The 17,500-nt window shown below is 48.0% G+C and overlaps 2 protein-coding genes across 4 annotated transcripts in view; both read right to left on the bottom strand.

Moving 5' to 3' along the window:
- Positions 1-8,716, bottom strand: part of LOC128367054 (acidic leucine-rich nuclear phosphoprotein 32 family member E-like) — a 17,710-nt gene extending 8,994 nt beyond the window's left edge. Inside the window, exons 1-4 of one of the 3 annotated variants that reach the window (XM_053327850.1) lie at positions 8,559-8,716; positions 4,448-4,597; positions 3,034-3,159; positions 541-700 (exon numbers count right to left, since the gene is read on the bottom strand). In XM_053327850.1, the coding sequence (XP_053183825.1) occupies positions 541-700; positions 3,034-3,159; positions 4,448-4,597; positions 8,559-8,612 (490 nt within the window). In that variant the 5' untranslated portion in view covers positions 8,613-8,716. Of the gene's footprint in view, positions 1-540; positions 701-3,033; positions 3,160-4,447; positions 4,598-8,033; positions 8,133-8,361; positions 8,366-8,558 lie in introns of those variants that run through there. The other 2 variants (XM_053327851.1, XM_053327852.1) reach the window with 2 other exon arrangements.
- Positions 8,717-12,773: 4,057 nt separating this feature from the next.
- LOC128367045 (mothers against decapentaplegic homolog 4-like) overlaps positions 12,774-17,500 on the bottom strand; it is a 17,521-nt gene continuing 12,794 nt past the window's right edge. The window contains exons 5-10 of the mRNA XM_053327840.1: positions 17,243-17,356; positions 15,981-16,034; positions 15,085-15,268; positions 14,828-14,996; positions 14,056-14,155; positions 12,774-13,003 (exon numbers count right to left, since the gene is read on the bottom strand). Coding sequence (XP_053183815.1) covers positions 12,774-13,003; positions 14,056-14,155; positions 14,828-14,996; positions 15,085-15,268; positions 15,981-16,034; positions 17,243-17,356 — 851 coding nt within the window. The remainder of the gene's footprint in view (positions 13,004-14,055; positions 14,156-14,827; positions 14,997-15,084; positions 15,269-15,980; positions 16,035-17,242; positions 17,357-17,500) is intronic.

Raw genomic sequence — 17,500 nt, 5'->3', positions numbered from 1 at the left:
CTTTCTGAAGATTTTGTGCACTGTGAATTTTTTTTTTTTTTTAATCCGATTAATCGAAAAAATAATCGACAGATTAATCGATTATTAAAATAATCGTTAGTTGCAGCCCTAATGTGTGTATATATATGTGTGTGTGTGTGTCTCTCTCTCTGTGTGTGTGTCTGTCTCTCTGTGTGTGTGTGTGTGTGTCTCTCTGTGTGTGTGTGTGTCTGTCTCTCTGTGTGTGTGTGTGTCTGTCTCTCTGTGTGTGTGTGTGTCTGTCTCTCTGTGTGTGTGTGTGTGTCTCTCTCTCTGTGTGTGTGTCTGTCTCTCTGTGTGTGTGTGTGTGTCTCTCTGTGTGTGTGTGTGTGTCTCTGTGTGTGTGTGTGTGTGTGTGTGTCTCTCTGTGTGTGTGTGTGTCTGTCTCTCTGTGTGTGTGTGTGTGTGTCTGTCTCTCTGTGTGTGTGTGTGTGTGTCTCTCTGTGTGTGTGTGTGTCTGTCTCTCTGTGTGTGTGTGTGTCTGTCTCTCTCTGTGTGTGTGTGTGTGTGTGTGTGTGTTACCGTTGTCGGCCTCTGAGTCGGGCACCTCGTTGTCTTCCTGGTCGTATCCGTCCAGGAAGGTGAGCTGAGGAAGCAGCTCAAACACACCGTCTCTGTACTCGTCCAGCGCCGACACCTCACAGCTGTACAGGTCCAGACTGCTCAGGTTCTTCAGGTTCTTCTGCAGAACCACAAGAGAACAAGAGAACCGGTCTGAGGGTCTAGTGTTCAGGCTCATTCACTTTCAGCCACTAAGGCCGGACTATTAAAAAGATGGAAGGAAAGAAGGAAGGAAGAAAGGAAGGAAGGACCTCCTTCTCCCACACTCCTTCCTTTCCTTCCTTCTTCCTCCCTCCTTTCCTTCCTTCTTCCTCCATCCTTTCCTTCCATCCTTCCTCCCTCCTTTCCTTCCATCCTTCCTCCCTCCTTCCTTCTTCCTCCCTCCTTTCCTTCCATCCTTCCTCCCTCCTTTCCTTCCTTCTTCCTCCCTCCTCCCTTCCTTCTTTCCTCCCTCCCTCCTTCCTTCCTCCCTCCCTCCTTTTCTTCCTTCCTCCCTCCTTTTCTTCCTTCCTCCCTCCCTCCTTTTCTTCCTTCTTGTCTTTCTTTCCTCTGTTCTTCTTTCCTACCTTCCTCCCTCCCTCCCTCCTTCCTTCCTCTCTCCTTTCTTCCTCCCTCCCTCCCTCCTTTTCTTCCTTCCTTCTTTCCTCCTTCCCTCCTTGTCTTTCTTTCCTCTGTTCTTCTTTCCTACCTTCCTTCCTCCCTCCTTCCTTCTCTCTTTCTTTCCTACCTTCCTTTTCTTCCTTATTCCTTCCTCCCTCCCTCCCTCCTTTTCTTCCTTATTCCTTCCTCCCTCCTTCCTTGTCTCTTCCTTCCTTCTTCCCTCCTTTCCTTCCTTCTTCTTTCCTTTCCTCCCTCCTTCCCTTCCTCCCTCCTTTCTTCCTTCCTCCTTCCCTCCTTGTCTTTCTTTCCTCTGTTCTTCTTTCCTACCTTCCTTCCTCCTTCCTTCCTTCTCTCTTTCTTTCCTACCTTCCTTTTCTTCCTTATTCCTTCCTCCCTCCCTCCCTCCTTTTCTTCCTTATTCCTTCCTCCCTCCTTCCTTCTTCCCTCCTTTCCTTCCTTCTTCTTTCCTTTCCTTTCCTCCCTCCTTCCCTTCCTCCCTCCCTCCTTCCTTCCTCCTTCCCTCCTTGTCTTTCTTTCCTCTGTTCTTCTTTCCTACCTTCCTTCCTCCTTCCTTCCTTCTCTCTTTCTTTCCTACCTTCCTTTTCTTCCTTATTCCTTCCTCCCTCCCTCCTTTTCTTCCTTATTCCTTCCTCCCTCCCTCCTTGTCTCTTCCTTCCTTCTTCCCTCCTTTCCTTCCATCTTCATTCCTTTCCTTTCCTCCCTTCTATCCTTTCCTTTCCTTCCTTCTTCCTTCCTTTCCTTTCCTCCCTTCTTCCTTTCCTTTCCTCCCTTCTTCCTTCTTTCCTTTCCTTTCCTCCCTCCTTCTTCCTTTCCTCCCTTCCTCCCTGTCTCTTTCTTTCCTCTGTCGTTCTTCCCTCCTCCCTTCCTTCTTTCCTCCCTCCCTCCTTCCTTCCTTCTTCCCTCCTTTTCTTCCTTCCTCCCTCCTTTTCTTCCTTCCTCCCTCCCTCCTTTTCTTCCTTCTTGTCTTTCTTTCCTCTGTTCTTCTTTCCTACCTTCCTCCCTCCCTCCCTCCTTCCTTCCTCTCTCCTTTCTTCCTCCCTCCCTCCCTCCTTTTCTTCCTTCCTTCTTTCCTCCTTCCCTCCTTGTCTTTCTTTCCTCTGTTCTTCTTTCCTACCTTCCTTCCTCCCTCCTTCCTTCTCTCTTTCTTTCCTACCTTCCTTTTCTTCCTTATTCCTTCCTCCCTCCCTCCCTCCTTTTCTTCCTTATTCCTTCCTCCCTCCTTCCTTGTCTCTTCCTTCCTTCTTCCCTCCTTTCCTTCCTTCTTCTTTCCTTTCCTTTCCTCCCTCCTTCCCTTCCTCCCTCCCTCCCTCCTTTCTTCCTTCCTCCTTGTCTTTCTTTCCTACCTTCCTTCCTCCTTCCTTCCTTCTCTTTCTTTCCTACCTTCCTTTTCTTCCTTATTCCTCCCTCCCTCCCTCCTTTTCTTCCTTATTCCTTCCTCCCTCCCACCTTGTCTCTTCCTTCCTTCTTCCCTCCTTTCCTTCCTTCTTCATTCCTTTCCTTTCCTCCCTTCTTCCTTCTATCCTTTCCTTTCCTTCCTTCTTCCTTCCTTTCCTTTCCTCCCTTCTTCCTTCCTTTCCTTTCCTTTCCTCCCTTCTTCCTTCTCTCCCTTCCTTTCCTCCCTTCTTCCTTTCCTTTCCTCCCTTCTTCCTTCTTTCCTTTCCTTACCTCCCTCCCTCCCTTCCTTCCTTCCTTGACTCGAGGACAACAGGAGGGTTAGAAAACGGGCAAACTTAAGACTTTATCAGCTGTTATTAATGTCGCCAGGTGTGAAATGTGGAGCTATCGTGGTTCCACATATAAACAGGAAACAGGAAACAGGAAGTAGTGACCCACCAGAACCTCGATGGTGCTCAGCTCTTTGATCTTGTTCCCGCTCAGGTTCAGGTACGTCAGGTTGGGACATTTCTCCGCCAGCGAGTCCAAACCTCCTCCTGAGATGGTGTTATCACTGACCTCCAGCTGCAACACACAGCACATCTGTCAGGAAGTGGGGAAACAGGAAGTGGGGAAACAGGAAGTGGGGACAAGAAGGACAGATGGAAGGAAGAAAGGGAGGTAGGGAGGAAGGAAGGAAAGACCTCCAGCTGCAACACACAGCACATCTGTCAGGAAGTGGGGACAGGAAGGACAGATGGGAGGAAGGGAAGATGGACAGATTGGAGGAAGAAAGGGAGGAAGGAAGGACAGAAGGAAGGAAGGGAAGGACGACAGAAGGAAGGAAGAAAGGAAGGATAAAAGGAAGTAGGAAGGACAGAAGGAAGAAAGGGAGGAAGGACAGAAGGAAGAAAGGGAGGAAGGACAGATGGAAGGAAGGACAGAAGGAAGGAAGGAAAGGGAGGGAGGACAGATGGGAGGAAGGGGGGAAGGACAGATGGGAGGAAGAAAGGAAGGAAGGAAGGAAGGAAAGACCTCCAGCTGCAACACACAGCACATCTGTCAGGAAGTGGGGACAGAAAGTGGGGAGAGGAAGTGGGGACAGGAAGGACAGATGGGAGGAAGAAATGGAGGAAGAAAGGACAAAAGGAAGAAAGGGAAGGAGGACAGAAGGAAGGAAGAAAGGAAGGATAAAAGGAAGTAGGAAGGACAGATTGGAGGAAGAAAGGGAGGAAGGACAGATGGAAGGGAGGACAGCAGGAAGGACAGAAGGAAGGAAGGACAGACAGAAGGAAGAAAGGGAAGAAGGACAGATTGGAGGAAGAAAGGGAGAAAGGACAGATGGAAGGAAGAAAGGGAGGGAGGACAGATGGAAGGAAGAAAGGAAGGAGGGAACAAAGAAAGGACAGAAGGAAAGAAGAAAGGGAGGAAGGACAGAAGGAAAAAAAGGGAGGAAGGAAGGAAGGAAAGAACTCCAGCTGCAACACACAGCACATCTGTCACATCTGAAGTGGGGACAGGAAGTAGGGACAGGAAGTGGGACTGACCTTGCGTTGTTTGGGCAGTGAGGGCAGTTTGGAGAGCGAGGTCAGGAAAGGAGGAAGGAAGGAGGGAGGAAAGAAGAAAGAAAGGATAAAAGGAAGTAGGAAGGACAGAAGGAAGGAAAGGAGGGAGGGAGGGAGGGAGGGAGGGAGGGAGGGAAGGAGGAAGGAAAGGAAGGAGGGAAGGAGGGAGGAAGGGAGGGAGGGAGGAAAGAAGAAAGAAAGAGGGAAAGGAAAGGAGGGAGGAAGGGAAGGAAAGAAGAAAGAAAGAGCCGCGTAGTAGAGGAGACAGGAAGTGGGGACAGGAAGTGGAGACAGGAAGTGGGACTAACCTTGCGTAGTTTGGGCAGTGAGGGCAGTTTGGAGAGCGAGGTCAGTCCGATGTTCACCATGCTGAGAATCTCCAGCTCTGAGAACTCCTCCGTCAGACCTTCAACCTCCCCGTCACTGGAGCGACAGTTATCCACCACCAGCTCCACCACCTGCACACGCCAAGAACACACAGTCAGATAACACGCCAACAACACGCAGCCAGATAACACGCCAAGAACACGCCAAGAACACAGTCAGATAACACGCCAACACACGGTCAGATAACATGCCAACAACACGCCAACACACAGTCAGATAACACGCCAACACACGGTCAGATAACACGCCAACACACGGTCAGATAACACGCCAACACACGGTCAGATAACACGCCAACACACGGTCAGATAACACGCCAACAACACGCCAACAACACAGTCAGATAACACGCCAAGAACACAGTCAGATAACACGCCAACAACAGTCAGATAACACGCCAACATACAGTCAGATAACACGCCAACATACAGTCAGATAACACGCCAACAACACGCCAACACACGGTCAGATAACACGCCAACAACACGCCAACACACGGTCAGATAACACGCCAACACACAGTCAGATAACACGCCAACACACAGTCAGATAACACGCCAACAACACGCCAACACACAGTCAGATAACACGCCAACAACACGCCAACACACAGTCAGATAACACGCCAACAACACGCCAACACACAGTCAGATAACACGCCAACACACGGTCAGATAACACGCCAACAACACGCCAACACACAGTCAGATAACACGCCAACAACACGCCAACACACAGTCAGATAACACGCCAACAACACGCCAACACACAGTCAGATAACACGCCAACAACACACCAACACACATTCAGATAACACGCCAACACACAGTCAGATAACACGCCAACACACAGTCAGATAACACGCCAACACACAGTCAGATAACACGCCAACACACAGTCAGATAACACGCCAACACACAGTCAGATAACACGCCAACACACAGACACAGTCAGATAACACGCCAACAACACACCGACACAGTCAGATAACACGCCAACAACACACCAACAACATACAGTCAGATTACACGCCAACAACATACAGTCAGATAACACGCCAACAACACGCCAACACACAGTCAGATAACACGCCAACACACGGTCAGATAACACGCCAACAACACGCCAACACACAGTCAGATAACACGCCAACAACACGCCAACACAAAGTCAGATAACACGCCAACACACGGTCAGATAACACGCCAACAACACGCCAACACACAGTCAGATAACACGCCAACACACGGTCAGATAACACACCAACAACACGCGAAGAACACAGTCAGATAACACGCCAAGAACACAGTCAGATAACACGCCAAGAACACAGTCAGATAACACGCCAACACACAGTCAGATAACACGCCAACAACACACAGTCAGATAACACGCCAACAACATACAGTCAGATAACACGCCAACACCACACAGTCAGATAACACGCCAACACACAGTCAGATAACACGCCAACACACAGTCAGATAACACGCCAACAACACGCCAACACACAGTCAGATAACACGCCAACACACAGTCAGATAACACACCAACAACACGCGAAGAACACAGTCAGATAACACGCCAACACACGGTCAGATAACACGCCAACATACGGTCAGATAACACGCCAACAACACGCGAAGAATACAGTCAGATAACACGCCAAGAACACAGTCAGATAACACGCCAAGAACACAGTCAGATAACACGCCAACACACAGTCAGATAACACGCCAACAACACACAGTCAGATAACACGCCAACAACATACAGTCAGATAACACGCCAACACCACACAGTCAGATAACACGCCAACACACAGTCAGATAACACGCCAACAACACACAGTCAGATAACACGCCAACACACAGTCAGATAACACGCCAACAACACAGTCAGATAACACGCCAACAAGACAGTCAGATAACACGCCAACAACACGCAGTCAGATAACACGCCAACAACACGCAGTCAGATAACACGCCAACAATACACCAACACAGTCAGATAACACGCCAACAACATATATAGAGAAGTATGAGCAGGTTTAGTGATATAGAGAGAAGTATGAGCAGGTTTAGTGATATATATAGAGAAGTATGAGCAGGTTTAGTGATATATAGAGAAGTATGAGCAGGTTTAGTGATATATAGAGAGAAGTATGAGCAGGTTTAGTGATATAGAGAGAAGTATGAGCAGGTTTAGTGATATAGAGAGAAGTATGAGCAGGTTTAGTGATATATATAGAGAAGTATGAGCAGGTTTAGTGATATAGAGAGAAGTATGAGCAGGTTTAGTGATATATAGAGAGAAGTATGAGCAGGTTTAGTGATATATAGAGAGAAGTATGAGCAGGTTTAGTGATATATAGAGAAGTATGAGCAGGTTTAGTGATATATATAGAGAAGTATGAGCAGGTTTAGTGATATAGAGAGAAGTATGAGCAGGTTTAGTGATATATAGAGAGAAGTATGAGCAGGTTTAGTGATATATAGAGAGAAGTATGAGCAGGTTTAGTGATATATAGAGAAGTATGAGCAGGTTTAGTGATATATATAGAGAAGTATGAGCAGGTTTAGTGATATATATAGAGAAGTATGAGCAGGTTTAGTGATATAGAGAGAAGTATGAGCAGGTTTAGTGATATAGAGAGAAGTATGAGCAGGTTTAGTGATATATAGAGAGAAGTATGAGCAGGTTTAGTGATATATAGAGAAGTATGAGCAGGTTTAATGATATAGAGAGAAGTATGAGCAGGTTTAGTGATATAGAGAGAAGTATGAGCAGGTTTAGTGATATATAGAGAGAAGTATGAGCAGGTTTAGTGATATAGAGAGAAGTATGAGCAGGTTTAGTGATATAGAGAGAAGTATGAGCAGGTTTAGTGATATAGAGAGAAGTATGAGCAGGTTTAGTGATATAGAGAGAAGTATGAGCAGGTTTAGTGATATATAGAGAGAAGTATGAGCAGGTTTAGTGATATATAGAGAAGTATGAGCAGGTTTAATGATATAGAGAGAAGTATGAGCAGGTTTAGTGATATAGAGAGAAGTATGAGCAGGTTTAGTGATATATAGAGAGAAGTATGAGCAGGTTTAGTGATATAGAGAGAAGTATGAGCAGGTTTAGTGATATAGAGAGAAGTATGAGCAGGTTTAGTGATATATAGAGAGAAGTATGAGCAGGTTTAGTGATATATAGAGAAGTATGAGCAGGTTTAGTGATATATAGAGAAGTATGAGCAGGTTTAGTGATATATATAGAGAAGTATGAGCAGGTTTAGTGATATAGAGAGAAGTATGAGCAGGTTTAATATTATAGAAAAGTGTGAGGGGGATGAAACGCTTTTAGCAGAGCCAACCCCAACCATCATGGAGGGAGTCCTCTCGGCTTTGACACTCTTTGGTAGCTGCGGCTTTAAACGCGTTTATCTGATTAACGGAAACAAACTGCTTCATTAACCGAACTGCGGCTGAAACGGTTTCACATTAACCGTAATCTCACCGTTAGGAGCTTGGGTTTAACGGTCTGTTCCTCCCAAACACAACCGGGAGGAGCAGCGGGAGGAAATCGGTTAGTGTGATAATGGAGCAGCAGAGTCTCACTTTAAACCGTGACAACATATAACCGGGACTAACTGTTCGTACCGGCGGGGTTTTAACGACCGAGCCTCAGCAGCGACCCCCGGTAGACTCTCCCGGAGCCCCGGTGAGAGCCCCGGTAGACTCTCGCGGAGCCCCGATGGGAGCCCCGGTAGACTCTCCCGGAAGGTTAGCTTAGTAGCTTGGCTGCTAGCTACGGGAGGCTCGCGCGAGGCTCGGTGGAAACCCACTAGCGAGAAGTCAGCGCGAGGCGGGCGGGAACCTCCGGAGACAGCGCGAGGAGCCGCCTCCATGTTGGAGTCGCGAGCTGCTGATTTCTGGGTCAAAATGTCGGAAACAGCTCGCGCGGACAGAGGTAGCTCGTGTGTGTGTTTTCAGCAGCGTCATGTCGGCGGTTAGATGAAGCGCGTGCTGTGTAGTTACGCACCTCCGCGGGCTTCCTGCTCCTGAGCTCGAGGCTGATCCTCTTCTTCATCTCCATGATCAACACAAAAAAACAAACTAAGAAAAACTTAAAGAAAACAGATATACTGAGGCACGCGCTCACTGATGGACGCCAGGCGATAACTAAACCTCCATGTTCGCTCGCGCCCGACCTCCGTTGACAGGCCACGCCCCCTCCTCGTGAATATTCATATTTTTCAGATTCTGGCCTCCTATTGGTCCGATGACGCGTCACTCACCGAGCCCCTCCCCCATCTGCTTATTATGCGGGACTCTTCTCTCCTATTGGCTGTAGTCACAGAGGCGGGACTTTACTGTGACCAATGAGAAGGCGAATATGAAACATTTAAACTTTGCACACGCCCCTGTTTTGTCCTCGTTGGCGCCATATTTTACTGGAAGCTTCACGTTCGCTCTGACATTCATTCATAAAGACAAACATTCAAACTTTAACCCTTTAACCCACTTTAACGTTTAACCCTTTATAGGATACTCATTGAAAGGAAGGGAGGAAGGAAAGGAAGGAAGGACGGAGGAAAGAAGGAAGGAAAGGAAGAAGAAAGGGGGATGGAGGAAGGAAAGAAGGAAGAGAGGAGAGATGGACAGAGGAAGGGAAGAAGGAAGGGAGGGAGGAAGGAAAGATGAAAGGAAGGAAGGACGGAGGAAAGAAGGAAGGAAGGAGGGAAAGTAGGGGGGAGGAAAAGAGAGAAGGAGGGAGGGAGGAAGGGAATAAAGAAGGAAGGAAGGAATAAGAAAGGGGGATGGAGGAAGGAAAGAAGGAAGGGATGAGAGAAGGAGGGAGGGAGGAAGAACAGATGGAAGGAAGTAAGGAGAGAAGAACGGAAGGAAGGAAGGGAGTAAGGAGGAAAATAGGAAGGACGTAAGGAAGGGAGGGAAGAAGGAAAAGAAAGAAGGAAGGAGAGAAGGAAGGAAGGAAGGAACTCTGTCTCTGTTTCATCATGAAGGAAGGAGAGAAGGAAAGAAGGAAAGCTTCAGATTTTAATAAGAAAACTTTATTTTGAAAAAATATCAGATGTTACAGAGTTGAAGAAACTTTCAGTATAAAAGCATTTCAAATGTCAAACGTTATAAAAGTCTGTTACCATGACGACAACCTGATGACAGAATAAATAATCTGACATTTTAGAGAAAAACTGATCACAAAGCAAACAGGATATGATGTCATTATGACAAGGAAATGCATCTTTGGTAGATAATCAATGAAAATAAATAAACTGTCAGGAAGGAAAGGAGGAAGAAGGGAGGGAGGAAGGAAAGGAGGAAGGAAGGAATGAAAGAAGAAAAGGAGTAAGAAGGGAGGGAGGAAAGGAGGGAGGGAGGAAGGAAAGGAGGAAGGAAGGAATGAAAGAAGGAAGGAAGGAAAGGAGGAAGGAAAGGAGGAAGGAAGGAATGAAAGATCGTTGGCGCCATATTTTACTGGAAGCTTCACGTTCGCTCTGACATTCATTCATAAAGACAAACATTCAAACTTCTTTTATTCGGAGTTTAACCCTTTATAGGATACTCATAGGGAGGGATGGAGGAAGGAAAGGAAGGAAGGACGGAGGAAAGAAGGAAGGAAAGGAAGAAGAAAGGGGGATGGAGGAAGGAAAGAAGGAAGGGAGGGAGGAAGGAAAGATGAAAGGAAGGAAGGACGGAGGAAAGAAGGAAGGAAGGAGGGAAAGTAGGGGGGAGGAAAGAAAGAGAGAAGGAGGGAGGGAGGAAGGGAAGAAAGAAGGAAGGAAGGAAGAAGAAAGGGGGATGGAGGAAGGAAAGAAGGAAGGGAGGAGAGAATGAGGGAGGGAGGAAGAACAGATGGAAGGAAGTAAGGAGAGAAGAACGGAAGGAAGGGAGTAAGGAGGAAAATAGGAAGGACGTAAGGAAGGGAGGGACGAAGGAAAAGAAAGAAGGAAGGAACTCTGTCTCTGTTTCATCATGAAGGAAGAAAAGCTTCAGATTTTAATAAGGAAACTTTATTTTGAAAAAATATCAGATGTTACAGAGTTGAAGAAACTTTCAGTATAAAAGCATTTCAAATGTCAAACGTTATAAAAGTCTGTTACCATGACGACGACCTGATGACAGAATAAATAATCTGACATTTTAGAGAAAAACTGATCACAAAGCAAACAGGATATGATGTCATTATGACAAGGAAATGCATCTTTGGTAGATAATCAATGAAAATAAATAAACTGTCAGGAAGGAAAGGAGGAAGAAGGGAGGGAGGAAGGAAGGAATGAAAGAAGGAAAGAAGGAAGGAAGGAAAGGAGTAAGAAGGGAGGGAGGAAAGGAGTAAGGAGGGAGGGAGGAAGGAAAGGAGGAAGGAAGGAATGAAAGAAGGAAGGAAGGAAAGGAGTAAGAAGGGAGGGAGGAAGGAAGGAAAGAAGTAAAGAGGGAGGGAGGAAGGAAAAAAGGAAGGGAGGAAGGAAAGGAGGAAGGGAGGAAGGAAGGAAGGAAAGGAGTAAAGAGGGAGGGAGCAAGGAAGGAAGGAAAGGAGTAAAGAGGGAGGGAGGGAGGGAGGAAGGAAAGGAGTAAAGAGGGAGGAAGGAAGGAAGGAAGGAAAGGAGTAAAGAGGGAGGAAGGAAGGAAGGAAGGAAAGGAGTAAAGAGGGAGGGAGGGAGGGAGGAAGGAAGGAAGGAAAGGAGTAAAGAGGGAGGGAGGAAGGAAGGAAAGGAGTAAAGAGGGAGGGAGCAAGGAAAGGAGTAAAGAGGGAGGGAGGGAGGAAGGAAGGAAAGGAGTAAAGAGGGAGGAAGGAAGGAAGGAAGGAAAGGAGTAAAGAGGGAGGGAGGAAGGAAGGAAAGGAGTAAAGAGGGAGGGAGCAAGGAAAGGAGTAAAGAGGGAGGGAGGGAGGAAGGAAGGAAAGGAGTAAAGAGGGAGGAAGGAAGGAAGGAAGGAAAGGAGTAAAGAGGGAGGAAGGGAGGACTGTTGCATAGTTTTAGGTCATCTTCATCATGCTGTCTCAGAGTGAAATGTGAAATGCCCCAAGGATGCTATACACTCCACACTTGGAGTTGTGTGTGTGTGTGTGTGTGTGTGTGGGGGGGGGTGTTAGAGGTCATTTTTTTGTGTGTGTGTGTGTGTGTGTGTGTGTGTGTGTGTGTGTATGTTCATTGTGCTGGAAAGTGCAATAGCGTGACCAATTACAACACTAAATGTGACCGGGTCAAATTGGGAAGACCACAGGTGCTATACATTTTAATAAAACACATAATTTAACAAAAATAGTCATAATTAATTTAACAAAGAGCAAAGAGCATAGTCTGGGACCATTCATGTCATTTTGAGGCAATTATATTTAACATATTAACTGTTGTCTTCGGGTCAAATAGACCCGAAGACAACAGGAGGGTTAAAGAAAAACAGCTGTAATGATGACATCACAGTAGCTGTAACGATGACATCACAGTAGCTGTAACGATGACATCACAGCAGCTGTAACGATGACATCACAGTAGCTGTAACGATGACATCACAGCAGCTGTAACGATGACATCGCAGTAGCTGTAACGATGACATCACAGTAGCTGTAACGATGACATCACAGCAGCTGTAACGATGACATCACTCTGTAGAAGATTTAACAGCTGATTTTTGGCTGGTACATTTTAAAGTGATCCTGTTAAAGGGTCAGTTCACCCACACTACAAACACTGATTTCTATTTTCTGTGCGGTGGAGATGGCTGGGTGCTGCCGGCTGGGTGCTGCCGGCTGGGTGGAGCCGGCTGGGTGGAGTCGGCTGGGTGGAGCCGGCTGGGTGCTGCCGGCTGGTTGGAGCCGGCTGGGTGGAGCCGGCTAGGTGGAGTCGGCTGGGTGCTGCCGGCTGGGTGCTGCCGGCTGGGTGCTGTCTTCATGTTACAAATTCTTCCAGTATATAAAAGTATGAAAGTTGAAATGATGTCACAGAATAAACTACTGAATACTTTTCTACAACATTAAAACTAACAGACTCTTATTAATATGATGATGTCATTTCCTGCCGTATCCATGGCAACACATGATTGTCTGATAGCCTGAAGCCTGTAAACTGACCACTGAGCTGTGGGGCGTTTGTTTCACCTGCGTGGAGGAGGAGGACGGGTGGGTGGAGCTTATGGATGGTGACATTAAAGCTCAGCTATGATTGGCCGTCCCACCTGCAGCCCACAGGTGATGGATGGTCCTGATTGGGTAACACACACACACCTGCGTATGACATCACAGCATGTGTTCCCGCGGCGGCAGCGCGTGCAGCACCTGGTCGAGCAGCTGCAGCGCTCGGTGCAGGTGGACCTCCAGCCAGCAGGGGGTGTCCTTGATGCTCCGCCGCGGGTAGTCACACCCCCAGCCTTTAACGAAGCTCAGACGCACGATACACAACCTGCGCAGGTCGTCCACGCCCACACCTGCTGCACCTGAGCGGGGGGGGGGGGGGAGACAGACAGGTACTCAGAGACAGATAGGTACCCAGAGAGACAGACAGGTACTCAGAGAGACAGACAAGTACTCAGAGACAGATAGGTACCCAGAGAAAGAGACAGGTACTCAGAGAGACAAACAGGTACCCAGAGAAAGAGACAGGTACCCAGAGAGACAGACAGGTACTCAGCGAGACAGACAGGTACTCAGAGAGACAGACAAGTACTCAGAGACAGATAGGTACCCAGAGAGACAGACAGGTACTCAGAGAGACAAACAGGTACCCAGAGAAAGAGACAAGTACCCAGAGAGACAGACACGTACTCAGAGTCTGACAGATACCCAGAGAAAGAGACAGGTACTCAGAGAGACAGACAGGTACTCAGAGAGACAGACAGGTACCCAGAGAGACAGACAGGTACTCAGAGAGACAGACAAGTACTCAGAGACAGATAGGTACCCAGAGAGACAGACAGGTACTCAGAGAGACAAACAGGTACCCAGAGAAAGAGACAAGTACCCAGAGAGACAGACACGTACTCAGAGTCTGACAGATACCCAGAGAAAGAGACAGGTACTCAGAGAGACAGACAGGTACTCAGAGAGACAGACAGGTACCCAGAGAGACAGACAGGTACTCAGAGAGACAGACAGGTACCCAGAGAAAGAGACAGGTACCCAGAGAGACAGACAGGTACTCAGCGAGACAGACAGGTACTCAGAGACAGACAAGTACTCAGAGAGACAGACAGATACCCAGAGAGACAGGTACCCAGAGAGACAGACAGGTACTCAGAGAGACAGACAGATACCCAAAGAGAGAGACAGATACCCAAAGAGACAGGTACCCAGAGACAGACAGGTACCCAGAGACAGACAGGTACCCAGAGAGACAGACAGGTACTCAGAGAGACAGGTACCCAAAGAGAGAGACAGATACCCAAAGAGACAGGTACCCAGAGACAGACAGGTACCCAGAGAGACAGACAGGTACCCAGAGAGACAGACAGGTACCCAGAGACAGACAGGTACTCAGAGAGACAGACAGGTACTCAGAGAGAGAGAGACAGGTAGTACTCACTGACAGCGGGGGTGACCCCCCCCACACTACTGGGAATCGCACCGACGACTGCAGCTGCCTGCTGCTGCATCTGTCTGTGACACTGCCTCAGGTCAAACACCTGGAGGGAGAGACAGGTGAGAGACAGACAGGTCAAACACCTGGAGGGAGAGACTGGTGAGAGATAGACAGGTCAAACACCTGGAGGGAGAGACAGGTGAGAGACAGACAGGTCAAACACCTGGAGGGAGAGACTGGTGAGAGACAGACAGGTCAGACACCTGGAGGGAGAGACAAGTAAGAGACAGACAGGTGATACAGGTCTCCAGCCTGCTGTGATGTAATCATTCAGCTCCCACAGAACTTTAGCACCCTGTTAGCAGCATGTTAGACGAGTGTTAGCAGCATGTTAGACGAGTGTTAGCAGCCTGTTAGCAGCATGTTAGCAGCTTGTTAGCAGCATGTTAGCAACATGTTAGCAGCTTGTTAGCAGCATGTTAGACGAGTGTTAGCAGCATGTTAGCAGCATGTTAGCAGCTTGTTAGCAGCATGTTAGCAGCCTGGTAGCAGCATGTTAGCAGCATGTTAGCAGCATGTTAGCACCCTGTTAGCAGCATGTTAGCAGCCTGTTAGCAGCATGTTAGACGAGTGTTAGCAGCATGTTAGCAGCCTGTTAGCAGCATGTTAGCAGCATGTTAGTCGAGTCCTGCTGGGGGACCATTCAAATAAAAACAGAAACAGATCCATGGAGACGATCAGCAGCGTATCCATGGAGACAAGCGTTTCAACACACCTTGATATAAGCTCCAGGGTAGATCTTATGGACTCCGTCTCCCGGCGCTCGGCCAGCCTCGCGATCCAGGTAGAAACTCTGGATGAACACAGAGTGGTTGCTAAGGCAACGCATCCAGACGTCCCCCTCCCCCTGACACTCCAGCGTAACCCCCCTCCCGATGTGCAGCCTGCACACAAAAGACCCGCAGAAGAAGAACAGCGGTGGTTAGTCACAGTAAGATAGTGACGGTCAGGAACGGGTCAGGTAAGGCTCACCTGGCGCGGTGGCTGGCGGCGGTACGGTGGACGTTGCTCAGCTGTCCCAGACAGAAACGATCTCCTCCTGAAGGGTCCACGTAACCGTCCACCGTCACCAGAGGACAGCTGGACTGGACCTTAAACATCTCACCCACCTGAACGTCCAACTCAAAGTACGAGATGGAGCACCAGAACTCTGGACCTGGAGGGGGGGGTGGAAGGACGGGGATTTTGGGAACATTATTTTGCAACACACACACACACACACACAGTAACACACACACACACAGTCAGGAAAACCAACCTTGTGGGGACCAGGCCTATCAGGAGGCTGTTTGCTATTGCTATTTACCATGGAAACCAGGAGTCGGTCCCCACCAGGCTAGAAAAACGCACACACACACACACACACACACACACAGTAACACACACTCACAGTAACACACACTCTCTCACACACACACACACAGACAGTAACACACACACACACACAGTAACACACACACACACACAGTAACACACACACACACACACACACAGTAACACACACTCACACACACACACAGTAACACACTCACACAGTAACACACACGCTCACACACACACACAGTAACACACACACACAGTAACACACACGCTCACACACACACACACAGTAACACACACACAGGAATTTGGGAACATTTGTTTGCAAAGGAAGGAAGGAAGGAAGGAAAAAAAGACAGGAAGGAAGGAAGGAAGGAAGGAAAAAAAGACAGGCTGGAAGGAAGGAAGGAAGGAAGGAAAAAAAGACAGGAAGGAAGGAAGGAAGGAAGGAAAAAAAGACAGGCTGGAAGGAAGTAAAAAAAGACAGGAAGGAAGGAAGGAAGGAAGGAAGGAAGGAATGAAGGAAAAAAGACAGGAGCCTTTCATACCTGGGTGGTTGAACACTGGTTGTGGGTATGGAGCAGTACTGTGATGCTGTGACCCTGCAGGAACAAACACTCATATGATGGACTGTACACAGTGTTACAGAACAGTTACATGGCAACGGTTACATGGCAACGGTTACATGAGAAGGTTAGATGGCGACGGTTACATGAGAAGGTTACATGGCGACGGTTACATGGCGACGGTTACATGAGAAGGTTACATGGCGACGGTTACATGTGATGGTTACATGGCGACGGTTACATGTGATGGTTACATGGCGACGGTTACATGGCGACGGTTACATGGCGACGGTTACATGGCGACAGTTAGATGGCGACAGTTACATGGCAACGGTTAAATGTGATGGTTACATGGCGACGGTTAGATGTGATCGTTACATGGCGACGGTTACATGGCAACGGTTAGATGGCGACAGTTACATGGCAACGGTTAGATGGCGACAGTTACATGGCAACGGTTAGATGTGATGGTTACATGGCGACGGTTACATGGCAACGGTTAGATGGCGACAGTTACATGGCAACGGTTACATGTGATGGTTCCATGGCGACGGTTACATGGCAACGGTTAGATGGCAACGGTTACATGGCGACGGTTACATGTGATGGTTCCATGGCGACGGTTACATGACAACGGGTACAAGGCGACGGTTACATGTGATAGTTACATGGCGACGGTTACATGGCGACGGTTACATGGCAACGGTTACATGGCGACGGTTACATGGCAACGGTTAGATGTGATCGTTACATGGCGACGGTTACATGGCAACGGTTAGATGGCGACAGTTACATGGCAACGGTTAGATGTGATGGTTACATGGCGACGGTTACATGGCAATGGTTAGATGGCGACAGTTACATGGCAACGGTTACATGTGATGGTTCCATGGCGACGGTTACATGGCAACGGTTAGATGGCAACGGTTACATGGCGACGGTTACATGTGATGGTTCCATGGCGACGGTTACATGACAATGGTTAAATGTGATGGTTACATGGCGACGGTTAGATGTGATCGTTACATGGCGACGGTTACATGGCGACGGTTACATGGCGATGGTTACATAGCAACGGTTACATGAGAAGGTTACATAAGAAGGTTACATGGCGACGGTTACATGGCGACGGTTACATGTGATGTTCCATGGCAACGGTTACATGGCGACAGTTACATGGCAACGGTTACATGGCAACAGTTACATGGTAACGGTTACATGGCAACGGTTACATGGGGTCATACAGAAGTGAGTGTTGGGCGCGTGGTGATGATGTAATGGAGGCTGCTGGTGGCTCCGCCCATTCTGCTGACGTCCGGCTGGGCTGTAGGGGGAGGGGCCGTTACCTGCCCAGGTGACTGCAAAATGAGACATGACACTATATTACTGCTAGTAGTACTTCTGTAAATATCCCAAAATATCCTTCCTTCCTTTTTTCTTTCTTCCCTTCCTCTTTTCCTTTCTCCCTCCCTCGTTCCTTATTTCCTCCGTCCTTCCTTCCT

Source organism: Scomber japonicus, chromosome 10 (assembly GCF_027409825.1).
Source record: "Scomber japonicus isolate fScoJap1 chromosome 10, fScoJap1.pri, whole genome shotgun sequence".
Classification (NCBI taxonomy): Eukaryota; Metazoa; Chordata; class Actinopteri; order Scombriformes; family Scombridae; genus Scomber; species Scomber japonicus.
The sequence above is the reverse complement of the archived record's forward strand: the minus strand, read 5'-3'. Positions and strand labels throughout refer to the sequence as shown.